At 40.5% G+C, this 27,421-nt stretch overlaps 1 protein-coding gene across 1 annotated transcript in view; it reads right to left on the bottom strand.

Moving 5' to 3' along the window:
* Positions 1–11,375: 11,375 nt before the first annotated feature.
* The window catches only part of AP4E1 (adaptor related protein complex 4 subunit epsilon 1), a 103,811-nt gene continuing 87,765 nt past the window's right edge, over positions 11,376–27,421 (bottom strand). Inside the window, exon 21 of the mRNA XM_089666826.1 lies at positions 11,376–17,276. Coding sequence (XP_089522952.1) covers positions 17,116–17,276 — 161 coding nt within the window. The 3' untranslated portion in view covers positions 11,376–17,115. The remainder of the gene's footprint in view (positions 17,277–27,421) is intronic.

Genomic DNA, 27,421 nt, shown 5'->3' with positions numbered 1-27,421 from the left:
TCCGTGTCGCCTCTTGTTATTTACTGCATGCAGAATGGTGTTTTGTATGTGATCTGGCCAGAAAAAAAAAATGGAATGTTTAACCCCATAATGACATAGTAACACATATATGTGGCATCCAGAAGGTGGGCTTTAAACCTGAGCGCTGCATACATGTGTTCTTGTGTTTGTGATGGGAGTGCTTTCCCAGCACAGAGACCAGGCTCTCCTACTAATGATTGGGACCCGAGACTCCCAGTCACCTAATTGCTGTGATAGCCTCTGATTGGCTATCACACTGATCAGTCACTGTGCAGCCTGCCCATGTGTTTCCTTTGTCCACAGAGATGATCTGCACAACCAATGCTGCTCTAAAATTTTACTTTGTTCAGGAAACCAGTGTCACATATACAGTAAGTTGACACATTTCATCTTACACAGATTTAAGCAAGAGTTATGAATTGAAGAAAGATTTTAGAGCAGCATCAGTTGTGTGGATCTATGGACAATCATTCTCAGCTGAGCAACTGCAGATCGAACACCCGCAAGCACTATTGATGGTGGATCAAAATGGTAGCAGCACTGAACTATATTCAGAAGAGAAAAAAAACACATGAATATAAACAAAGTGAAAGATACATTGTATATTTTTCTCCTTACAGTAAAGAAAGATTTAGACAAACAAAAATGTGTGAAAAAAAAAAAAAATCGCTAGATTAAGGCTTGATCTAGGTCATTTTCAGGGTAAGGGTCAGTATATTTTAGGTAGGATTGTTAAAAGTCTTTTTTTAGATTGTAATAGTTTTTATTGAACTTTTTTTTTTTTAAATAACATATAACAAATGAAAAAGTCATATCACAAAAGGTGAGTTTTGACACACTTTAAAAGAACATGGGTTATCGGATGCAAAGCAAGCAATAGGAGACCGGGGGCTCTGTAGAATAGAAATGAGATAACCCAAATAGAAAAGTCCACGTCATTTATCTAACCATTTACAGAGATCTCACACAGTGGTGGGGTATGGGAGGAGGAAGGAAAATGGAGAGGAATGTTAGGAGACATAGGGTAGGGGGAAAAAACCACTGTTCATGGACCGGAGACTACACACAGAATCAATGTTGGTTAAGGCATAATGTTGCAGAACAAACAGGGATAAGGTATAACCAACCACAGGGAACAGAAGAAAGAAGAATGAGAAAGAATAAAGAAAGAAAAGAGCAGAAAAAGACAGAGAGGGTCAAGTCAGGACACATTAAGGCACGGAAATATACCAAATCTAGCTAGATGATTCTTGCTGCCAACAGCATATAGGTTATCAAGTGACTTTAAGGGAATGTTGTCTGGGAATTTATGAAAGCGCTATCTTCGGGGATCCGAAAATATTCACCCCCATCACAGAATAGATGAAATTGAATAGGCAGATCCAAAATCTGGTAGTTATTGGACATTGCCACCAGATGTGGTACATAGTTCCCACCTGGCCACAATGCCGGGAGGATGTTGGTGAAACAGATGGATGCATCCTTTCAATCCAGGTAGGGACCGAATACCATTTAATAACGTTTTAGAATTCGCTTCAACTAGAGTAGTGTTGATAAATACCTTAGATAATTCAAATGCAGTATCTTGCCAGTCAGACAGGTCAAAAGTGACATTCAGGTCCCATTCCCATTGATCCATATATGGAAGCTTATACTGCCTCTTAGGAGATCCCTAGTCTGGCACGAAAGTTAAAAATTGGTAAGTATGAGTGGCCCATCTAATAAAGTAAGTTTCGAGCAGATAAAAGAGACAATCTGATTGTATCTAAAGATCTCGATAGAGGGCATTTGCAACTTATCTTTAAAGTGCTGTAAGGAGTATACACGATCACCCTTGAGATAGTCTCCTATCTGCAGCAGCCCTTTATTGATCCACCATTGAAATGGTGCTGATACTACACCAGGTACAAATTCAGGGTTACAAAAAACAGGAGCTAAGGGTGTGTATGGAAATGCTAGTGATTTTGGATGGCACACTCTGTCCCGGACTGTCAACAGAGTATGATAGAGAAAGGAATAGTATAGGAGGGCATAATCAGTTAGGAAGCCAAAGTAAAGAGGTGATGAGGTTGCAGGAGAGAGCTTAAAAAAAGCACCAAAAGGGGAGTAGGTTCCTTAGCAGTGGTGTAGGCCAATTGGGCAATTTAAGCAGCTTGGAGATTAGGAAGGCCAATCCCACCTCATGATTTGGAGACTTACAACATCATCTGGTTCCTCCAAGGTCTTCTATTGTCCCAAACAAAGCGAAGAACCTCAGCTTGTAAGTACTGCATATCATGTCTTGGAATTGATATGGATAGGGTTCTAAAATGATATAACACTTGGGGCAGAAATGTCATTTTAATCAAATTGATCCTGCCAACTCGGAGTAAGGAGTAGGCAGCCCAATGGCAAAGATTATCTCTAAGGTTAAAAAAAAAAAAAAGGGGGGAGATTAGTTAGCTCCATAAAGGGTCTCAAAAAAAGCAGTTAAATGGATCTCTAAATAAGGCAAGGAGTTGCGTGTCCATTGAAAATTATAAGTATTCCGGAGCTGCTCTGTTCATGTTTTTTTTTTTTTTAATTCGCATCAGTGCCAGTGTGTTTTAGGTAGGATTAAAAAAAAAAAAAAAGCAAAATGTGCTACTACAGGTACATACAACAACTAACATACATATAATTTGTATCACTGTAATTGTCAGGAGCAGGAAAATGTATTTTGGCCTGCTCTTTGGTGGTAGATTATGGAAGTAGCAAGAAATATACAGCTACATTTTAAAATTTTTATTTTTAACTATTTTGGGCCAGCTTTCCTTTAATTACATTTTTAAAAAATCAGGAGATATGTGTACCATTTACACCAAATGAAAGCCCAATTTGTCCTGAAAAAATTTATAATACACCAGGATACACATAGCAGTGATCATATGTACAGTTTTACTAACATGTCAAAGTTGCAAAATTGGGCCTGGTAGTTAAGGTTTGATTTTCATGAAGGAGTTAATATATATTCACAGTGAGATGCAATACACAAGAGCATGTAAAAAGTTAAAGCTGAACACCTGAAAACTAACCTGCACCTTAATGATGTCAGAGGACCTCCCCCATGGAACAGAGGGCTGGACTAGCAGTGCAGAGGTGGCTGCAGGAGTGGAACGTCAGGTATTTAAAAAAAAACAAAAAAAAAAAAAAAACTGCTGTTCCCGGTAGCCTAGGGATAAACAAGCAAACTCTTGCAGCGGTTTTTTCCCTATTTTCTAGCCGCTTTAAGTCATTTATGTAAGCCAATCCCAAAAGTCACAGTTCCATCATGTAGATCTTTTAAAGTTTTATAGGTGGAGTGAGACAGATGCTAGCCATATAGAATACTGATTATAAATAAAAGAAACTTGTAAGGAAAAAGCAGAGTATGCCACCTTCTTTTGCCATGCCAGATTTGTGTGTTAATCTATCGCCTAGCCATTGACCTATAATGCAAGCATAAATAGCAGGTGTTCTGAATTCACAGACTGCATACTTGATGTAGATCAGTGACGCAGAGAGCACTGAAATTATGAAAATTCATAATAGCATGCATGTCTTAGGCCGGCCATGCATTATACAATTTTCCTTTAGATTTACCAAAAACAGGTCAAAGCCCAAAAACTTTCAATTTGTATGCAATCAGACAGGCCCTTATACTACATTGTTGAAAATAAATCCAAAGGACATTGAACAAGAAAATTGTATAATGTATGTCCAGCTTTAACCTCATGATCTTAGAAGGGTTCCTTTTTTTTATTATTTCAAAAGATGCATGCAGTGTCACTTGGCGCATACCCAGTATGCCTTGATTGTGATGAAAATTTTGAAAATGGTGGTCTAGGCAATACAGAGACAGTATAAAAACTGATAAAAATTAGGAAAAAAGTTGCATGGAGAAAGGTATATATATATATTACACCCTGTTCCAAATTATTATGCAAATTCTATTTAAGTGTCACAAAGATGAAATATTTTGTTTTTCAGTTTAACTCATGGATGGCATTGTGTCTCAGGGCTCTTTTGATCACTGAAAACAACAGACACCTGTGATAATTAGATTGGCAGGTGAGTCTAATTTAAGGAAAAACGACTAAAGGAGGGTGTTCCACATTATTAAGCAGAGCACCATTTTCAAGCAATATGGGGAAGAAAATGGATCTCTCTGCTGCTGAAAAGAGTGAAATAGTTCAATGCCTTGGACGAGGTATGAAAACATTAGATATTTCACGAAAACGTAAGCGTGATCATCGCACTATTAAGAGATTTGTGGCTGATTCAGAGCACAGACGGGTTCGTGCAGATAAAGGCACATTGAGGAAGATTTCTGCCAGATCCATGCATCGGATCAAGAGAGCAGCTACTAAAATACCATTACATAGCAGCAAACAGATATTTGAAGCTGCTGGTGCCTCTGGAGTCCCACGGACATCAAGGTGTAGAGTCCTCCAGAGTCTTGCAACTGTGCATAAACCTTCTATTCGGCCACCACTAACCAATGCTCACAAGCAGAAATGGCTGCATTGGGCAGAAAAATACATGAAGACTAATTTTCAAACAGTCCTGTTCACTGATGAGTGCCGTGCAACCCTGGATGGTCCAGATGGATGGAGTAGTGGATAGTTGGTGGACAGCCACCCTGTTCCAACAAGGCTGCAAAGTCAGCAAGGCGGTGGTGGAGTCATGTTTTGGGCCGGAATCATGGGAACAGAGCTGGTCGGCCCCTTTAGGGTCCCCGAAGGTGTAAACATGACCTCTGCAAAGTATGTGGAGTTTAGGACTGACCACTTTCTTCCCTGGTACAGAAGGAAGAACTATGCTTTCTGTAATAAAATCATCTTCATGCATGACAATGCATCATCTCATGCTGCAAAGAATACCTCTGCATCAATGGCTGCTATGGGGATAAAAGGAGAGAAAGTCATGGTGTGGCCTCCATCCTCCTCTGACCTCAATCCTATTGAGAACCTTTGGAGCATCCTCAAGCAAAAGATCTTTGAGGGTGGGAGGCAGTTTACATCCAAACAGCAGATCTAGGAGGCTATTCTGACACAAATTCAAGCAGAAACTGTCCAAAAACTCACAAGTTCAATGGATGCAAGACTTGTGAAGCTGCTATCAAATAAGGGGCCCTATGTTAAAATGTAACGTGACCTGTTAAAATGTTTAAAAAGTTAAAATGTTAAAAGTTTGATTGAAATAGCTTTTGATTTCAGTAAATATGCTGCAAACACAACAAATGACAATTTTCAGTTCTTTACAACCTATAAAGTGTATTGAAACTTACTGTGCGTAATAATTTGGAACAGTGCATTGTAAGTTGTTTATGTTTAAAAAAAATGCTGTTATTAGGAGGTTTGTTCAATAAAATTTGAATTGTACTCTTAACAGTTGATAACATGAGAATTATACTGACTGTTAATTACATCAATTATTTAGGTAAATGAGAAAAATATAATTTGCATAATTTGGAACAGGGTGTATACTTGTTTATTTCTCCATACAGTATTATTGACAGTTTTATAAGGGGAGGGGTTCCTCTTTAATGCAGAATAAAGCAGGCCTTTACTCAAATGCCTTGATAAATAAGCCCCAGCATCATTTACCTAAGCATGTGTTGTGTTATGGTAACATGACATAAAATTGGATACATTTGAGTTTTTTCCTGCTGCCATCATAGACGTAAAACAGAATGTGGTTCTGCTGAGCTGCATGTTGAGAGAAGTAAGCAGGATATCACACGCAGGATTATCAGTGATCCAAAGAAGATTAACTCATGAATCTGAATTATTTTTTTAGTGACCTGACTTCAGTACACTGAAAACTGTCTGCTGAGAAGTTGGTGCCCTTTAAAGGATAAGTTCACCTTTTAGACAAAAATAATAAATTCAGTTTTTTTGCAGGTAAAAAAATTGCATTCATTATTTTTGTCTACAGGAGCCTGGAAAGCATGGCACCAGCGATCAGTAGATGCAGACTTGTCAGAATATCTGCTTGCCATACGGGATGTATGGGATTTACGGTCAAGCAGATGTACTGACAGGAAGCTTCAATGAACTGCTACGGTGCTCCACAGTGCTGTGGTAGTTCATTGACAACTACAAGCCGACAGCCACTAAGCCTGTTGGGACTTGGGTTCATTCATTCACAGAAGTCCGTGAATGAATGAAGCAGCTATGTGGGCGGAGGACGCCATGCCGTTTTCAAATTTGACAGATAGTACGGGAAGACTTCTCCTCTTACTATTTGTCAGAGGGGGGGGGGGGGCAGCTGCAGCTATTGGAACATGTTACATGTTCCACCCTAAAAATGGATGGTACATGTAACATGCTCCCAAAGGTGAACTTATCCTTTAACTGTCTTATGGAACAAGCACACTATTTTCCTCTGTAAATCTGTTATATTCATTATAGTCCACAAGGTAACATTGTACAGAACAGATACAGTTGTGTTCAAAATAATAGCAGTGTGTTGAAAAAAGTGAATAAAGCTCAAAATCCTTCTAATAGCTTTTATTTCCATACATACAAATGCATTGGGAACATTACACATTATATTCCAAACCAAAACATGAAGAAAAATATATCAAATTGTGTTGTTCCTCTGAAGAAAAAAAAAATTGAAGAAAAGTGAATATTAGACTGTTCAAAAAAATAGCAGTGTTTGTATTCTTCTTTACAAACTCAAACATTCACTATATAAACTGAAAAATGTTTGAAGATTTTGCTTTCCTTTGAATCACTTAATGAATATTTAGTTGTATAAGCACTGTTTCTGAGAACTGCTGTACATCTGTGTTGCATGGAGTCCACCAACTTCTGGCACCTGTGAACAGGTATTCCAGCCCAGGATGATTGGACTACATTCCACAGTTCTTCTCTATTTCTTGGTTTTGCCTCAGAAACTGCATTTTTGATGTCACCCCACAAGTTTTCTATTGGATTAAGATCCGGGGATTAGGCTGGCCACTCCATAACGTCACTCTTGTTGGTCTGGAACCAAGATGTTGCACGTATACTGGTGTGTTTGGGGTCGTTGTCTTGTTGGAACACCCATTTCAAGGGCATTTCCTCTTCAGCATAAGGCAGCATGACCTCTTCAAGTATTCTGATGTATTCAAACTGATCCATGATCCCTGGTATGCGATAAATAGGCCCAACACCGTAGTATGAGAAACATCCCCATATCATGATGCTTGCGCAACCATGCTTCACTGTCTTCACAGTGTACTGTGGCTTGAATTCAGTGTTTGGGGGTCGTCTGACAAACTGTCTCCGGCCACTAGACCCAAAAAGAACAAGTCCTTGCCATTTGACTATTCTTCTATCCATTCGAATGGTAGTTTTTCACTTTCTTCCACGTCTTTCAGGTTTTGGTTGCCATTTTAAATATTTGCGATCATTTTAGCTGAGCAGCCTATCATTTTCTGCACTTTTTTATGTGTTTTCCCCTCTCCAATCAACTTTTTAATCAAGGTACGCTGCTCTTCTGAACAATGTCTGGAACGACCCATTTGCCTCAGAATTTCAGAGAGAAATGCACTGTAACCAGCATGTACAACATTTGCTGCCTTCCTTCTTTAAATAAGGTCAATAACTGCCACCTGTTTTTCAAAGAATGAATGACCTCACTAATAGAACTCCACACTGCTATTATTTTGAAAATGCCCCTTTCAATTAGTGATTCAGTTACACAGAATCAGCAGCATGCGTGTCATGACTGTTGGGTCTGTTGGATTTCTATAACTCTACTACACCTGCTAGTAAATTATTTGCCATGTAGAAATATCATTTCTACCAAAAACAGTGATTGATCAGGTTAGTGATGTCTGACTGCTATTATTTTCAACACAACTGTAAATCTACATTACAGAAATGACCTGTTATTATGCAATGGGGTAATTATAGCATCTTCTCTCTTTAATTTACCTAAAAAGTAGCACCTCTGTTACATGTCAATTTACTTAATCCAAGAGTCTAAAAGAACTTGGACATAATCTAGAGTAATACTCAAAGATTAAAGCCAGTTTAAATTTTAAGTGTAGACTTACATTAGTAGACATGTCTTGGGGCCTTTTTACACGGGTAGACTCCGCCAAGCGGATCCGTCTGCTCAGCAGGGGATTGGTTCACTGATCCCTGCTGAGCACGAAAATGACAGGTCCATATCCACTCCCCTTGTGTAGTGCGGACACGAACACAGCCCGCTGTTCTCTATGAGGTGGACGGATGTAAGCGGCCTGTCTGTTTACACCTGACTGTCATCCAATCCGCTAGACAGATGGGGAACAGATCCCAATACATCTGTTTTTAGCAGGTCAGATCGGAGCAGGTGTAAATGGACACTGCCTCCCCATAGAGAACAATGGGTGGTCTGATCAGGTCCACCTAAACAAATGGACAGACAGACTCGATCGGTTTACCAGTGTGAAAGGGCCCTTACTTTTATAAATGCCGATTACATTGTTGACATATTAGTGAAGCAGATAGGAAGTTTCCAGATTTCTAGCATTCTTGTAAGATCAGCAGGCATTTTCAGTGCTTTCAAAAATGTTCTTAGATGTGAAGGCTGCATTAGTTAATTTTTTTCAGCCTAAAGGACTGTAATTTGTAATATAATTACATTTTATGTCCTAGGGTTTAGATAACCTGTAAGTGCTCTCAGAAGCCTGTCTACACTAGCACATACAGTAATTTATCTTGTTTATGAATCCTGGTCTCCATGGTCCAATCAATCAGATTTCCGATGTCACTCTTGGTCAAATAAATAATTGCATTTTAAATAAGTTCTGTATGCCTAGATGTAAAAAGAGGAATTTTCAATTACTCTTCCATATATTGGAGTACAGCGCCCGACAGAGCCTGCGTGTTCATAGACCCTGGCTTATAGGCTAGTTCCTTCAGCTGATTTGATACTGCCCCCTCCCCACCCCCCACAATAACCCTACCCACTCTCTAAATCCTTAGTTTAGTAAGGCTGGCCACACTGACCATAGAAGGGTTAACATTCTGCTGGTTCAGTGGGGGCTGAATAAATTTAAATCCGTGTATGGCCATCCCCATTTGAAAGTATTGAATCATTAGCTTGACTTCTGTCGAACGGGAATGGCCACTGGCTGGTGGAGAAAAAAACAAAAGTAATCTATGGTCACTTTGACCCAGGAATAGAAGGGAGGGTGTCCTATACTGTACTTCACGATATGGAATTTACAGGTAAATTAAAATTTGTTCAAGACACAGGTTAAGTATATAGAGACCCTGGAACTCCCCAAGCACTGAACAGGAATGGTGGGTAACAAGCAAACAAAACTAAGCCAAAAGGCCCAAAAACTAGAGTTAAGCTCCATGTACACGAGCCTAACCTGACTGCCGGCTTCCAGAAAATGCAAATTGCGGCAACCGCAGTACCGCAATTTTGCCGTGGCCAGCGGTCAAAACATTCCTATCCTGAACGCGATTCTTCTGCGTTTAGGAGAGGAAAGTTTAACCTCACCTAAACACGGCAGCTCCTAAACTCTGCTAAAAGCCTATGTGTACACGGACACATAGGCTTTTATGGAGTTGAGTTTAGGAGCTGTGCCAAAAAAATGCCAAAAGCTCCTAAACTCAAGATTAGCAGCTGCTCGTGTACATTTAGCCATAAACACCCAACTGCAGAGTGCTGCAGCATGAACCTTGCAGCCGAAAGCTGTACCCACAGAAAACTGGACATCTTCCTGGTAAAACTTAGAAAAGGTGTGAACAGAGGACCAGTTGGTGGCTCCACATAGCTGGGGAACAGAGGTCTAGTGCCAGAATGCTCAGGAAACATCTGGGTGTGTAAAAGTAGAGTGTAAGCTTTGGCGATTAGCTGTCTTGTCCATCTAGCAATGATGTGCTTCCTGACTATATCCAGGCAGTGAAGAGATATTGCCTCGGGATGCTTTGGAGGAGGACACAAGATGGCAGGACTACGTCTTCAATGAGGTGGAGGATTGATACCACTTTAGTAAGAGAAGACTACTTTAAACTAAACTCACAGGGTATTCCCCTTGTCTCAGAGAGGCCATAACTGACCTTGCAGATTCCCTTAAAAATTGTGGAAGAAGGTGCCCGTTTATCCTGTTCACTTTGCTGGTCCCTATATAGGGTCTAGGCTTTGCTGGTCTTCCATCCATAGGGATGAACCACAGCCATTGACCTGTGTAGCACCCTGTGGCTAACTACACGTGTTGCACAATGTGCTGAGGTGAGCATTCTTGGAGGATGTAGGATCCAGTGCCTGAAGCAACAACATAGGGTCCGGGTAGGGTTCCAAAGATTTTACCAGATCCAAATGCACTAATTCTATTGTTGTATTGGAAAACAGTGAAGTTCATTGAAGAATCCAAAGTAGTTAAAGAGTGATTTCTCCATAATGGAGAAGAGATTCATCACCTTTGGACACTAAAAAAAAAAAATGAGGACTCACGGGGGGCAGGGTTAATGGGGGTAGGTATCCAGGGGGCATGTCCTCAAAAGCTTGCCAGTGTCCAGTCACCTGAAGGTACCAGAATATAATCCAAGGTCTATGGATACTTAGCCTATGTCTTTTACTGTATGATTAAGATAGAACCTCACTTTGATTATAGCCACGTACCTGAAGGTTACCTTGTGATGGCAGATATTTTTTTTCTGCTCCTAGAAGCTAAATAGTGTTATCCTTTGTGTTCATGCACACTACTTTAGGTTATTAGCATTTTTTGAGCTTCAACATTGGAGCAAAAAAAAAAAAAAAGTTGTATTTGTGGAGTTTTTTTGGAGCATTTTTCCAGCAGAAAAAAAAACCTAAATGCTCCTAACAGCTTTTCTCTAGACGTTTTTTTTTCTCTACATGTACTGTAAAAATGCTAATAAAACACTAATGCTCCTAAACTCTACAAAAAAAAGAAAAAAGCTATTACTAGTGTTTTTTTGAGCTTAAAAAAAAAAAAAAAAAGCTAGTGTGCATGGAGGCTTAACCTGCTGCAAAACAAGCCATTAAAGCGGTCTATAGAGACACTCTACATGTTAGGTTTATAGACCCACGAACTTCACATTAAATTTGTGAGAAGAAAATACATAAAAACAACTCAATTCTTTAAGCCATTGCAAAAAATCATTCTAATCTTCAGGTTTATTCGTAGCTTCATACAAGAAAGCATACTGAGAATGATGTTCTTTTATAATCACTGCAGATTACTTCAGATTGTAAAACAATCCTATTAGGATGTGTTATATACCACTCCTCCTAATCCATAGAAGTGCTACCTACTGCCTAGACGAGTTAGCTTTAGCAGCTTTTGCAGAGACTGAAGATTATAAGTATTTAAAATAAAGCACATCACATGAGGATGCTCATGTCATTACCATTGTTTAAGAGAGTTTATTTTTGCACTATAAAGTCAATGTAGAACAGAATTCAGCCTGGCAATGACAGACAGGCAGTGTCACAACTTATGTGATTGCAGGACCTTTCTATAGACAACAGTTTTTAAAGCAATTGTTAACCATCAGAAATCATCAAACTTTGTGCCATTCCCTATATCATATATATGATACGTTGAGCAATGGTACACTCATAAAGATACATGTTGACACCACTGAGTTAGTTTATTTTTTCTTAATAAGATGTTGGCTATGGTGCGTCCTTCTTGATCCGGCCTTCACTACCAAAAAGTCCATGATCTAGGACAAGGAAGCAGGTTGTTAGTTACTGCCCACATTCAAGGTAGCCTAAAAAGTTTAAGTGATTACTAGGACAAAATTCCTAGAGCCCACAACTTCGCTCATTTGATGGTGGGAGTGAACAGTAACAGTTGGGGGTGTCTTAACAACATCCTATAAAAAGGAAAGGATGGGGAATGCCATCTCTGAAACTTTTTCAGTTAGGCTTTAGGTGCTACGCCTATAGTAAGGGTCATTATTCAACTTTGGTCAAAGCTGCAGTTTGTTTTTATCTATAGAAATCCCTTACTTGCACAGGCAGGTATTTTTTGGTAAAGGTGAACTGTGCTTTTAAGTTGGCAATGCAGGTTAAAGCAAGTAAGGAAACAATTAAGAACAAATGGAAATTGGGCCATCAAAAAAGGAGTATGTTAGTGAAAAAGTCATGGAACAGTATGAAAAATAAACGGGGGATAGGTTGAATGAGAGCAAATGTCCAATATAAGTAAATTGTGAAAAGGTGATAAGGGAGAAATATATGAAATCTGCAAAGAGTCAAACAGGGCAATAAATTGTTGTAAACCAAGTGGAGCGAGTGGTAAACCGAGTTACTGTGTGTCAGGCATTTATCTGGACTGTGCCGCGATAGAGCCACTAATGAAACTGCTCAATGGCAGTACTGCACACTAAAGTAAATGTTTCCTGGAAACAAGTTGTGCTATCGTTTGTAAGAACAGAATAAAAGCTGGTTCCATTGCAATGAAACTTTTACACTTACTTAGTCTAAAACTTATTCAAATGTTTTTTCTATTTTTAATTTAGATTAAAAGTAGACCTAATATACAGAAAAACATTTCAAAGCCATTGAAGACCATATCATTTAATGTCTTTTTAAATATAGAAATAATGCAATTCTCCTGCCTGCAAGGATACATGAGGTCAGTGCAAAAATCAGCAGCAAAACTTTTGCGGTCAGATGAATAATGTGCATTATTTGAATTAATACATAACAGGATTTCCCATTTGCCTGACTTAGCTTTTTATTTTTCAAGGGCGCCAGCTGCATAACTACAAGGCATATGTGAGGGTATTTGATTTCTCGCCACTCATACTACCCATGACCTAGGCCACTGTACAGTGGAAACCTTCCATGCTCAGTTCCTGCATTAGGTGGTGGAAGTCAGGTCCATGACAGAGCTGACATGTCTGTGGCTCATCTGCCAATGAGAATAAGAATTATTATATTTATTCCTAGTAGCAAAAGTGTGATTGGTTATACATAGTGATCATTTTTCCCCAGCCATTTAGCCTTATATACAAAAATGTTCAGCAAACAAGACCTTCGCTTAGCATTTCTGTGCTTTCCTTTTCATGAAAAGACAGAGGTTACTGCTTTTGTAGCGCAGAAATAATACAGGGAAAAGAATATTTTTTTTTTTATTAAGTACACTGCTCAAAAAAGTAAAGGAACACACATCAGATCTCAACGGGGAAAAATATCATGCTGGTATGGACTGGGTAATGTGTTAGGAACGTAAGGATGCCCCATCGTTTGATTTTCAGGGTGTCTTTGAATTCAGTCCTCTGTAGGTTGATAATTTTAATTTCTATCACAGTGAAAAAATGATGCAGCAGGCTACTCCATTCTGCTGAAAATTTCATTGCAACAACTCAAAATGGTACTCAGTAGTTTGCATGGACCCCCATGTGCTTGTATGCATGCCTGACAACATCAGGGCATGCTCCTAATGAGATGATGGATGATGTCCTGGGGTATTTCCTCCCAAATCTGGACCAGGGCATCAATGAGCTCCCGGACAGTCTGAGGTACAACCTGGCGTCGTCAGATGGACCAAAACATGATATCCCAGAGGTGTTCTATTGGATTTAGGTCAGGCGAGTGTGGGGGCCATTCAATGGTATCAATACCTTTATCCCCAGGAACTGCCTGCATACTCTCTCCACATGAGTCGGGCATTGTTGTGCACCAGGAGGAACCCAGGACCCACTACACCAACGTAGGGTCTGACAATGGGTCCAAGATTTCATTCTGATAACTAATGGCAGTCAGGGTGCCATTGTCTAGCCTGTAGAGGTCTGTGTGTCCCTCCATGGATATACCTTCCCAGACCATCACTGACCCACCACCAAAGTGGTCATGCTGAACAATTTACAGGCAGCAAAACTGTCTCCTTGGCTTCTCCAGACCTTTTCACGTCTGTCACATGTGCTCAGGGTGAACCCTTCTCTCATCTGTGAAAAGTACAGAGCGCCAGTGGCGGACCTGCCAATTCTGGTGTTCAGTGGCAAATGCCAATCGAGCTCTATGGTGCCGGGCAGTGAGCACAGGGCCCACTATAGGAAGTCAGGCCCTCAGGCCACTTCATGAAGTCTGTGTACACCAGTGGCCTGCTGGAGGTAATTTTGTAGGGCCCTGTCCAGCTCTCCTGGAATCTCCTCCATGCTCTTGAGACTGTGCTGGGAGATACAGCAAACCTTCTGGAAATGGCACGTATTAATGTGCCATCTTGGAGGAGTTGGACTGCCTGTGCAACCTTTGTAGGGTCCAGGTATCGCCTCATGCTACCCCATCTAGTACACCTGTTAATCAGTTTCAGCTGCTTTGGTTTTCATTTCATTACCAACCCCCTCTGCTACTTCCTTACCATACTCCAATTAAAACATTTTCCTTTAACTTTTTTTGAGCAGTGTACTTATGAGCATGGAATCTTACATAGCAATGTGATTGTCATGCAGCTGCTATTGTAAAAATAAAAACCATGAATGGTTTTCTGGGTTATGACACTGGCACATATGTTAATCAATGACAGCCTTCTTTAAATTTATGATAAGAATAATATTAATTACAATTTGTGTTCCTATAACATAGTCATTAAGCACTAACATGGCATAAAAAAAAAATGTCAAATGGTAAAACATATTAGCATCCTTATGTACACATTCCATTTAAAGGCACAAAAAGAAGTAAATAAATAAGGCTGCTAGGATGTCAACAGGCAGCTCTCCACATGGAGTGATTTTGCTTAAGGTGAATTTTTTGTTTTAAATAACAATCATGTTAAACTTATCTGCTTTGTGCAATGGAATTACACAAAGCAACCCTCATCCTCCTCTTCTCAGGTCCCCTCACCAGTGTTCCTGGCTGCTCTTCTTCTCAGTTCGCCATCATAGGAAGGTACCTTCTATTATCACACATTTGTGGGCTTGGTCCCAAGCCGCGCTGTCTGCATTCATAGACACAGACAAGGTGGCTTGGCTCCATCCCCCACTCCCTCGTCACAGCATTTGGCTGACAGCAGTGGAAACAAAGGGCTCCTGATGCCTCAGCAAAGCCTGCGAGAGAGGGTTGACAAGACAGAACTGCTGCAGATGGGAACAGCGCTGGATCGAGTGAGGACTCAGATAAGTATAAGGGGGGGGGAGGTTTGAGGGGGCAATAATGATACTGTACCTAAACAATTACCTTAAATGTAGAGCAAGCATTAAGCTAAAATAATTTAGGCTTTAGATCCACTTTAACCATAGAAAACAGCAACACTGCAGATAATTATGGATGGAAAAATGGAAAGATACAGATTTTACTTTCCCTTAAGTGCAGGCAACCATATCAGTAATTTCACAAGCCTGACACCAGCCTCTGTGGTACGGAAAACAATTGTACAAGTTCTATGAATGAAGGAGGTGGGTGATCAGTGCAAATCTTTCACACTCGCAGTGACTGATATTAACCTCAGAGTACTGGAAGAGCAATGCTGTGGGGGTGAAGATTTCTATAGTATGCAGCAGGACACGGAACATACTTCATTACAGGTAAGTTTTGTCCTTGGTGCTTTATAGCAAAATAAAAAAAATTGTAATTGATCTTCAGCTTTAAAAGAGAAGTGTGGGGTTTCCCCCCCCCCCCCAAATTACACTTACCTAGGTAGCTGGATCTGTCTGTCCCCCGCCGGCTCTAAGGGTGAAAACTCAGTGATCACACGACTGATGATCGCTGAGTTCTCACCGTCGCTGTGATGAGCAGAGCTCACTGAAGTGATGGGGTGTGGAGGGGGAGGGAGTTACTGGCTCTGCCTGTCAGTGGCTCGCTGAGAGGCTGAGCCAGGTGCAGCGCCAGACTCTGGGGTGGATCCCAACTTTAAAATCGGGATCATTCCCCAGCCTGGACTGACTGACGTTAGCCAGGCTTCAGCCCACTGTCAGCTGAAAATGGGTCAAAGGAGTGCAGAACGAAATGCACTCCTGTGATCCACAGAAGTAGCCAAAAGAGCTTTGACTGCATTTCTCCTTTAAGGCTGCTGGGGAAACAAAGGTCACAGAAATAGGAAGAAAGGCAAGGAAGACTCTGCAGAAGAAGCAGTAAGAAAACATTGATTAATGAATGGATAAGCTATAGAGCGCAGCTAAAAGAGAATTCCAGGGATAGCTTGGCCACAATTACACAATCAGGGGAACAATCCATTTTATGTAATAATGCTGAATTTGGGGGAGGGAGTGTTGCCACCCAATGATGTAGACCTGTAGTAGAAACGTTTGTGTAAATTCAGGACAACAACTCAGTCGTTACACAAGCTACGGCTTACTCTAGCAGCAGCCCCTTCCCCCATCCATTGAGGAAATACACTTATATTGACAAGTAATTAGTAACTGTTAGCTCACAATCTATTGCAGCTCTCAATCCTTACAATACCAGGCGTGTAATGTTACTTATTTTATTTCTTAAGAAAACCTGTAATGGAAAAATGACTACAAAAGCGGACATCTCCTTTTGAAAATTCTAGTTGCCTGGTTGTCATACTGACCCTCTGGCTTTAATAGTTTAAGTCACAGACTTGGACCAAATATACAGAGGACTTCTGACTTTGCCTGAACAGCATTCCTGCTATGGAACAACCATTTTCAGAAGTATGAACGCAGTGACAGCCCGTCTTTCTCCCCTCACAGGTTTACTTTAAGTAATGTTTTATTTATAGTGTTTAATCCAGCTGGAGTTCTCCTTTAATGCTTTACATCCACTTCCATAAATGTAAAGAACAATACTAATGACTATACGTTTAAACACTGTATTGCTGGCCTATTACTCTATGGAGGGTAAAAATCCATGTCATATCCCTGGTGAGAACTTCACCAATAACTAACACAGTTCATGGTATCTGACAAGAAGATTTTCAACTGAAGAGCATAAAAAAATAAAAACCTGTTTACATTCATTGTACTGCAAACCAATAGTGCAATTATCAATAACTTACAGGTACAAATTTTTTTGTAGTATTTGTCAATAAAAAAATCAATGCTTCTTCAAAGTCTTAAGTTATCCTGTACAACAGTCACACATCTTCCATCTGTTAGCAGCATTGCTTTGGTGCACAATATAATACAACCATGTAAACCTACAGAGGAGGCACAGCAAGTTTTAGTGGTCCTCAAGGGCTTTTTGGCATTGATAAAGTAAGCAGTCCAATAAAGCAGAAGATGATGATCTTATCCATAGAAGCAGCATTCCTTCCTGAAGGTGACAGTGCAGAAGACATGGGACGGAGGGCAGCAGCTGGCATGCGACTATCCCTTCATCACCTTAAAGCAATGCACAAGAGAGAATAAAGATACAATGTAGTAATAATAATGACAGACAAGCATGCATTGTTATAGCTTTTCAGCCTAATTCAGAACATAAACAGGCCTTCGGGTCAGCTATCTTATGACAGGGATCAGGATCAGTAATATTACATGTTACATTCAAAGTAAATATGGCATTATGGACTTTTTTTATGAAAACTTTAGCACACAATGTTAGGGTGAATGTATTTATGTCCACAGATGCAACACTACACCCTAGGATGACCATTACGATTGGCTGGAATATTTTGGCTGATTGTCAAATTATTTGGCTTACTGATCACGTGTCTTTCAACCCCTAATGAAAATTTTTAAATTAAAAAAAAAAAAAAAAAAATTTTACTAGTCAAAATTTCCTGTCTCCTGTCATTTTAGTATATGGCTAGCTTTAGGTTTTTCCTTGGAATTCAGCACAAGGCTGGTAGTCAGGTGTCTTGACCATTTTTGACTATAGAGGGTGGAAAACAAAGGGTGGATGTGCACGCTCAAAAATGTATAAAACTCGTCCCACATAAATTTCCCCCCAAGAAAAAAAAAAGTTCTCCCTGCAAGGAAAAATTATACTGTGATAGTATATGTCGCATACTAGCACACTATAGGAGACTTACAGTTGTGCTCAAACGTTTGCATACCCTGTCAGAAATCATGACATTTTGGCATTGGATATTAAAAATATGACTGATCATGCAAAAAACTCCTTTTTAAATTATAACAGAAATCGCCCATATAGCCTTGATCAAAAGTTTACACACCCTGGAATGTTTGGCCTTGGTACAGGCACGCAAGGTGACACACGCAGGTTTAAATGACAATTAAAGGTTACATTTCCCACAACTGTGGATTTTTAACCTTCATCTTGTGTTAGGGTCGGCACCGACCCGTTTTTAGGTTTTAAATGCATAAAATAACCATATAAATTTGTTTATTGCATCAAGGCTTTATGACTTTGTCAGGAACCTCTATTTCAACAAAATTAAAAAAAAAAAAATAGTTTTCACTAAATTATAAAATGCTCAAGTTGAAATTATAACCTTTGTGTTGTTAGGGTCGGTTTCGACCCAGTTATAAAAATAAGATTATAAAGCAATAAGGAGAGCCAAAACTGAAATCATGAGTTCACTGTCAACCAGCACACTGACAGCCAGCTCCTCTCCCAATCATGTGAGCTTTAGGGGATTCTCATTTGGCCTTGTTTTCCAGTATACCTGCACAAAAACGAACAAAGACGGGCATGTCCAGACATGTGAGGCCAGTTCACTATAGAATTGGTGACTTGCAGAGTGCACATCTCCAATTTGTAGCATGCAAAAATGAGAAGAAGATTTTCATAGAGCCAAGTTCTGGATAATATTTTTGGTGAAAATGAGGGAGAGGACACAGAGGAGCATAGTGATTTGGATGAGCAGGTTTCTGAGGAGGAAGACAATGTGGAGTATCATCCAGAAGACACAGACACATCTGATGAGTCTGATGAGGAGGCCACCGGAGCTGAAGCTGCTCCCGCTGAAATATTCAAGTCCAAAAATGGTAAGATCTGTTGGAGCTCAGTACCTCCTGATGTACATGGCAGGGCAGTTTCTGCAAATGTCATCAAAATGACCCCTGGAAACACAAGGTTTGCTGCGATGAGAGTCAGTGACATCAAGACATGTTTTGAGCTATTTATGCCATTGTCACTAAAAAGAGTCATCATTGCTATGACAAACCTTGAAGGAAAAAAGTCCATGGCAGCATGTGGAAAGACATTGATGAGGAATACCTGGATGCCTATATTGGTGTTCTTCTTCTTGCTGGAGTGTACAGATCCTGCAATGAGGCCACTGCCATCGACAGGCAGAAATATTTTCCGGGCAACAATGTCACTTCAGACCTTTCAAATGATATCAAGAGTCCTCAGATTTGACAGAGATACCAGAGCAAGATCGGATAAGCTTGCCCAATCAGGGATGTCTGGGAGAGATGGGTGCAGCTCCTTCCACTGATGTTCAACCCTGGGCCAGAGGTGACAGTGGATGAACGTCTTGTCCCTTTCCGAGGAAAATGCCCCTTCCGGCAATACATACCCAGTAAGCCAGGGAAGTATGGCATAAAAATCTATATTTTGTTATATATATATATATATATATATATATATATATATATATATATATATATATATATATCTGTTCTGTTTTTCATTTTGTGTTTGTACTAAAGTTCTATTGCTGAAAAAAAAGACTTTTTTGCCTTTTTGAAGTAATTATATATATGGGTCGAAATTGACCCGTAACACCATAGATGTTACTATAGTTAATAATATTAAAATGAAAAAATAAACAAAACAAATTTATTTCAGAGATGTGTTCTAAATCCCCTCAGTAATAGGTGACATAACAACCTTTTATTTAGTTATAGGATTCTCTTGAGGTTCATTTTACATTGTTTTTTAATTGAAATCGAGGGGTATACTGACAAAAAAAAGGCCCACGGGCCCACACCAAAAATATTAAAACCAATATTTTCATGGATAAGGAAGCCTAACAAGGTAACCAAGAGCCGAGAAACAAATTGGATGATAGATAATTGTTTCAAAACCGACCCGTTAACATAAGAGATGGTAACAGGAAACTAACACAAGAGGAAGGTTAAATTGCAATTAGTGTCTATACATAAATAGTCAAGTTTGTTAGCTCTCATGTGGATGCAATGAGCAGGCTAGACCATGACACATGGGGAGCAGAAAAGAACCATCAAAAGACCTGCTTAACAAGGTAATAGAACTTTATACAGATAGAAAAGGATATAAAAAGATATCCAAAACCTTGAATATGACAGTCAGTACTGTTCAATCACATACCAAGAAGTGGACCATTCAGGGATCTCTTAATGCCAAGCCAAGTTCAGGGTGACCAAGAAAGATTGCAGTCACAACTGCCTAAAGACCCACAGGTAACCTCAGGAGAAATACAGGCTGCTCAAAAAAAAAAAAAAAAAAAAAAAAAGACAGTGTGGTTGTTTCAAGGAGCACAATACGACAAAACTTGAACAAAAATTATCTGCATGGTCGACTTGCCAGAAAGAAGCCTTTACTGCACCAATGAAAGCCTGGTTGAAATATTCCTGACACCTTGACACGCCTCACAGCTTCTGGCACAAACCAGACCAAAATAGTGCTTATGGTTGTGAACATAAAACTCTCTGTTTGGAGCAACAAGAATACCATCCCCACTATGAAGCAAGGTGATGGCTCACTGATGTTTTGGTGGTGTGTAAGCTCTAAAGGCATGAGGAATCTTGTGAAAATTGATGGCAAGATGAATGCAGCATGTGATCAGAAAGTACTAGCAGACAATTAGCATTCTTTTGCACGAAAGCTGTGCATGGAACGCTCTTAGACTTTCCAGCATGACACTGACCCTAAGCACAAAGCCAAGTTGGAGTGGCCATCACAGTCTCCTGACCTTAATTTAATCGAGCCAATCTGGGGAGATCTCAAACGCACAGTTCATCCAAGACAACCAAAGACTTTGCATGACCTGGAGGCATTTTGCCAAGACGAATGGGCAAGTATGCCACCTGCAAGAATTTGGGGCCTCGTAGAAAACTATGTTAAAAGACTGCACGCTGTCATTGCTGCTAAAAGGGAGCAACTTTTGAACAGAGGTCACTTCATTTGTTTACTTGTTGCATTCTGTTATAACCTGCAGTTGAATATGAATCCCATAAGAAATAAAATAAATGCATTTTGCCTGCTCACTCATGTTTTCTTTAAAAATGGTACATACATTACCAATTCTCCAAGGGTATGAAAACTTTCAAGCACATCTGTACCATGAAACGAAACCCTCCAGTGGAGCGCCATGTCCGCTGACAAGGCTTCCATCTTCACGGGCCCTGGCCACTTGAATGGCAAAGCAACAATGACGTCATTTCCATGCATTCACACGGGAGTCATGGCCGCGGCATAGAGCTCTGAAGGGATGGCATGAGTATGCCGTCCCTTCAGAGCGCATGCACCAGTGATGTGACCGGCTGCTGCTCACTGGAATATCCCTAAACAATGCACAGTTAGGAGATAATCATTTTACCTACAGGTAAGCTTTATTATAAGCTTTCCTGTAGGTAAAAGTAGCAGAAAAGAGTTCACTGACACTTTAGATTGTAAAGGAAATTTGTAAATTCTGTATAAAATTGTATTCTATTTTGTATACTTTGCCTATGTATTGTACACTGCACTCCTTGTGCACACGGCATGAAGGCTAGGTTCACACCTATGCAGTTTGCATTTGTTCTGTTTCTGCAGTGCTTTTTGCGGAGTGTTTTCCGTTTTTGCAGGGTTTTTTTTCCTTGTTGCCAAGCAGATTAACAAGCAAAACGCAGCAAAAACACACTACATGCTTTTCCGCAGCGTAACCATTGAAGTCTATAGAACCAAAAACACAACTTTTTGCATTTAAAAAAGTCCCTGACCCTTTCCAAAAAATGCACTGGGTGAAAATGTGGAGATGTGGCTGTGTCCCGAAGGAAATCATATTAAATGGACTGTAGTGTGTTTCTGCAAAATGCTGCGGAAAACACTTAGGTGTTAACCTAGACTAATAATCATTTAATTACGTTTGAATTTCTACAAGTCCTGATTAGAAATTAGTCTGCCTATGTAACACGCATAAAAGTGGCCACCCGCCCAAGTCTATAACTGGCTTATGAAGCAAGGACACATAAACAGGCATCACATAGTGAAAAAAGAGGGAGAGAACAATGTTCTTGGACAACTTGCCAGCCTGTTTATGTGTCCTTGCTTCATAAGCCAGTTATAGACTTGGGCGGGTGGCCACTTTTATGCATGTTTGATTTTTTGGTACATGGGTGCACTAGGACCCTGGTTGCCATTGTGCTACATGCTGGGGTCCAGTGCACTCCTTTGCCTTTAAGAGGGGTGGCTCCCTCAGGTCCACCTGCCCTTGATCTATCCATTAAATGCATGTGCCTCTACTATGGGGACTCACAAATTTTAGAGTTAGGACCACAGATGATCAGGGTGCCGTGTCGTGGCTCTGTGGCTTACGTATGTATTTGCAAATGTGTGCTAACTAAACCCCTGTTATAAACGCATACTGTTAGACAGGTTAATATGGTTGTTAGCAAGCTGGCTGGCAAGTTGTCCAAGAACATTGTTCTCTCCCTCTTTTTTCACTATGTAACACCCCTAGTTACCATAAAAGTACAATTGTAATATTAACCTCCCTAGCGGTATGATTATTTCAGATTTTTGGTGCTGAAAGCAGTACCATTATTTTGCATGGAAATTTGGCGTTTTATATTGTAGGCCTGTAATTCTTAGGAATAACTCACTGAAATCTGTCCGAACAAGAGTCTAGTAAACATCCCGGGTATGATAAAACTTGAAACACGAAATCATAAATTATAATTTAATAAATAATCATAAAAAATAATAATATAATAATGCTAAATTTAATTAAATAATATAATCAAACCAAAAACAATGAAATTTGAAATATAACGCCAAGTTCGCACATCACTGAGCCAAGTCGCAAAATTGTTTTCAGTGTCTGATGACGAATTTCCCCACAAATCATTATCACTCAATCCTGCAAGTGGTTCTGATTTACTATCGCTGTTCTCTAGCTGGTCTAAAACCGCTTTTGACCTAAAGGGAAGCTTTTTGGACGCCATGGACATTTCTCAGTTTCCAGGCAGAAAGAACAGTAAAAATGCAGGCAGGGCACAGGACAAAGCACTCGGGACAAAATGTATGTGAAATGGTTTGATACAGTAATGTTTTACTATGTGATTTTAATGAATATCACTGTCATTTTCAAATTTCCCGCCGCTCCGTCCCCCGTACGTCCCGACACTCGCAGGGGACAGCACCCAGAAGACAGATGCCGGCATCCGCCGGATTACATTGCCGGGGACACTGCAGGAGGGTCATCGCGGAAGCGCAGGACAAGGTAAGTGATTGAGGGATCGCAGAGCAGCGCCGCATGGTATTCCCGAGTGTAGCTCGGGGTTACCGCTTGTGGTACTGAAACTTTACCCCGAGCTACACTCGGGAATTCAGTCAGGGAGGTTAATGTGATACCTACGTAATCATGTGTATGAAAAACTTCAAACGCGCTGAATAAACAGAGCTGTGATCTGGATAGATGCTGAGTTTATCTTTGTGTCTGTTCCCTAGTAGTTATTAATTTAGAACCACTAATTAATATGAGGATAGGAGTTGCCTAGCTATAACATTTTCAGTATTAAATGTCCAGAACAAAAGGAATTTGTTTAACAAACAGTTCTTTAAAATCTAATGGGTATTTCATTGAGCTGCAATAACTGCCTAGTCTAACGTACCTTCTCCATCAATCTACAATGTACCATAGAGTTTTTTTTAGCAATTTGGCAATTAGCACACACCTGGGCAGCCTCAGAGCAGAGAACTGGTACTTTGTCTGATTGCTCAGTTCTCATCCTTAGAGCTCGTGGGGGGCACCTAGGTGGGAATTATTTAACTTTAACTCTCTTTTAACTTACAGGGGGAAAGTTTTTTTTTTCTGCCTTTACTACCACTTTAAAGTTTTCGGCTACCCAAAAAAGCCCAATGAATTGGTAAGGGGGACATTCAATTTGCTGAATAGAAAATAGGGTGAATAGATGCATAGGTTGGAAACCTGTACCCAAAAAAGTTAAACATGTATTTCAATGTAAATTGTTATTTACTCAATTAAAATTTTGTCCCACTATTTCCAAATATAGTATTATAGTCCCAAATATGTCCCAGTGGGGAAATTTTAACTGGAGACATGAAATTAAACATGAAGTTGTATTTACTGTTTTTAATGAGATCTACGGGATGTGGTAACTAAGGGGTTAATGGCCAGGATATGGTTAATCACCTTAGGCATAAAGAAAGTATAAGCTCACAGCTTTCTCCCCTGTTGAAGACGATCAACTGCCAAAACGCACTGTATTTAGGAGATCAGAGTGAAAAGTCGCTATGCATTACTGGCTCAGAGACTTTTCACTCTGATCTCCTAAATACAGTGCATTTTGGCAGTTGATCGTCTTCATCAGGGGGGCTGGCCTCTTCTGGGTGTTTCAGGAAAAGTGGTCTGAATAAGCACATATTTCTGGTTGTTTGTATTTTATTATCTTTTCCTTTATAAAAAGTTGGTTTTACTATTCAAGAAGTGTTTTTCAGATTATTACAACAACATCTGGATGAGATAGTGTGTAAAATGAGGATCAGTCAACAATAGTGTCAGTAGAGAGCTTCACACAGCAGAGGGCATGTGGTCTGATGAGAAGTAAAGATGAGCTTAGATGATTGGTCCATTACAGTGAGAGCTTCTTCCTGACAGACTAGGATCTGAAAACACCCGTGTCTGGGGCATTACCTGCCATAGGTATACAAGGGTGTGTATATGTGCAGCTGCATGGCAGAAAATGCCTTTGCTGCTTATGAATGGCTCAGTACAGTGATAGCTTCCTGGCGGGCTAAGACTAGGATCTAAACATGCCTGAATTCATCCCTAAAGAGGAAGGAATGTGAGAGGGAGAATTGGAGAGCAGATGTGCTAACAGAGTCTGGGACTGTAACAACCACTGCCTTTCAGAAAGTGTGGTATGAATCCATCAGAAGGATACCTCCAGCAGCTTCCAGGCAGGAGATAACTGTTTGCATTAACGAGACCTACAAAGTACCAAACTCCAGTGCAAGTGAGGAGAAGGAGAAGATATGGTAGACTGGGCAGTTATTGCATCTGAATAAATTACCTGTAGAACATTTAGGCCTCTTTCACATGTGGACTCTGCCTGTTCATGAGTCTGCATGTGAAAGAGGCCTAAAAGTCTTACAAGTAATTTATTCAGATGCAATACCTGCCCAGTCTACTGAGCAGGTGGATGACAGCTCCATATCTGCTCCGTTTGTACAGAGCAGACACTGACACAGCCCGCTGTTCTCTGAGGCGGTCGGATGTAAATGGACCACCTGTCCATTTATATCCAACTGTAATCCGATCCGCTCCACTAGACAAATAGGGAATGAGTCTCCTATCCGTTTGTTTTTAGTGCATTGGATAGAATGCAGACGGGAAAGAAAAATAAACCAAAAAAAAACGGTCAGACGGATTCGATCGCTCTGCACGTAAACTGCAATATATTTTTTGGGCTTGGTTTTAGATATATGTTTTAAGCAATGAAAACCTTTCCTTCCCATGAGCTCTGTAATAAAATGGTGTACCTCCCCTGTGCCAGATTTTTTCATTAGGCTTTCATAAGTTCAAGATACCGTAGGTGAGAGTTAGGTAAGGATGATGCTCAAAGTCTTAAACAGCAACTCCACTTTTGTTGAGAAGAAACAATCCCCTCTGGGCAATCAATGTACACTGCAGGGATATTAACAAACTTTGTTGCAGATTCCTACTTGTTTCTCCTGTGGAGGAATAGCGGTTTGTTCTTCTGTGTCTTTTGGATACTAATTCTCTATGGGATTGACTTTTTCATTACTTATCAGCTGATGCACTTGCAGGGCTCTAATGAAAAAAGTTGCAGAGCCTGCATACTTTAGAAGTGATTAACCTAGAGAGAGGAGAAAGGTCCTAAAAGTGTTGCTTCTGAGAGGGAGGGGCCTGAACATGGTGCCTTGAGCAGCGTGAGCTCCGGGCGCTCACCATGACTGAGTGAAGCCCAATTCATGACTACCTTGAACTGCCCTGTATTGATCTGAGGGAGCTCCGGCAGACGAGGCGCAGGGGGCAACCGAGGTGCACCGGTGGCCAGACGGTGCTGGTGACAGCTGGCAGGAGTGGATGATCCTCCCAGAGCAGGGTCCATGGAGCGGCCGAAAGGTCTGTGAGCGGCGGCCGCAGGGTTCCCAATGGTCTGGGAGCAGGAGGAGGCGGCCGGATAGCCTTGACAACAGAGGACCTCCCACAGTGCATGGAAGTCTTAAAGGTCCGGGAGAGCAGGGTGGCTCTACGGACCAAAAATACATCGAGCTCTGGAAGGTTACCCCCTTGGGATGAGACCCAGAGGCCCCCCTCCCCCCAGATTGCCGGTAATGCTTAGAGTCCCCCCACAGGTGTGATTGGAAGTCTGTTGTGGAGGCCATGACGGGAGTCAAGAAGCAAACGGAGACTGATCGGTCCTGAAAGGTCGGTGTAGAGGGAGATTGTGAGTTGCCGTGGGCAACACCAGGACTTTCAGTCTTATGTTATATTTGATGCTTTTGTGACAAATCAAAATTAACACACCTTGGGGAGGATTAATCTGCAGAGGTTCTCTTTTTGGTGGTGGAACTATTTAACTTACTCTGGCCCCTAAGGCAATAGGAATAGGGGCAGCAAAAGCCATTAGAAGTAATAGAAAAAAAGGGATTTCTCTGGAGGACGATTCTATTGTATTACAGCAGAAAACCCAGCGCAGAGACACACTGTTGATTACATAGCAAAGAGTTATAGGAAGCCTGAGTTAAAAGAGGAGAAACAGGAAAGTTGAACCAGGAATGAAGAGCAAATCAGCTAAAGGAAGGGGCTCAAAAAAACCCCAATTAAATGTGAAGGGTACTACAATTAAAAACTATATACCCCTTCAGGAGAAAAGTCCAGAGAATCGAACTCAGGTAAAACAACAAGAAAGAGGTAGAAAATTCGAGACTATTCTAGACTGAGGGAAACAAAAAGGGAAAACAAGGACAGAGGCACAAGATGCCTAAGTCAAGAGGGTCCAAAAGAGGTCAAACTGCGGCTTGTAATAAGAAAAATGTATAAATCTTTAATTGCAGTAAAAACACAAATCAATACACATGGTAAAACAAAGACAATGATGAAAGGAGAGAGCATCACCACTACCAAAGAGAAAAATAGAAGAGAATGCGATGGTTGTCCGGGGTGACGCCACGCATGCTATAGTCCCCGCACCAAAAAAAGGGTTATTGAAAACCCAGATAAAATGGGTGTAAGATGTGGGAATAGGAGGAGTAGTGCCAGAGAAAACTATAGAATAGAAATCTAGGTCATAAAGTAAATTTAAAACATAATCCACTTATTTTCTAAACCGTTATCTAGATATCACATGAAAATTTGATGGATAGTAAGCATGATAATGATAAA

Source organism: Staurois parvus, unplaced genomic scaffold, assembly GCF_062004578.1.
Source record: "Staurois parvus isolate SC_StPar_1 unplaced genomic scaffold, SC_StPar_1.0 ptg002864l, whole genome shotgun sequence".
Classification (NCBI taxonomy): domain Eukaryota; kingdom Metazoa; phylum Chordata; class Amphibia; order Anura; family Ranidae; genus Staurois; species Staurois parvus.
Note: the sequence above shows the minus strand (reverse complement) of the source record. Positions and strands in the feature narration are given on the sequence as shown.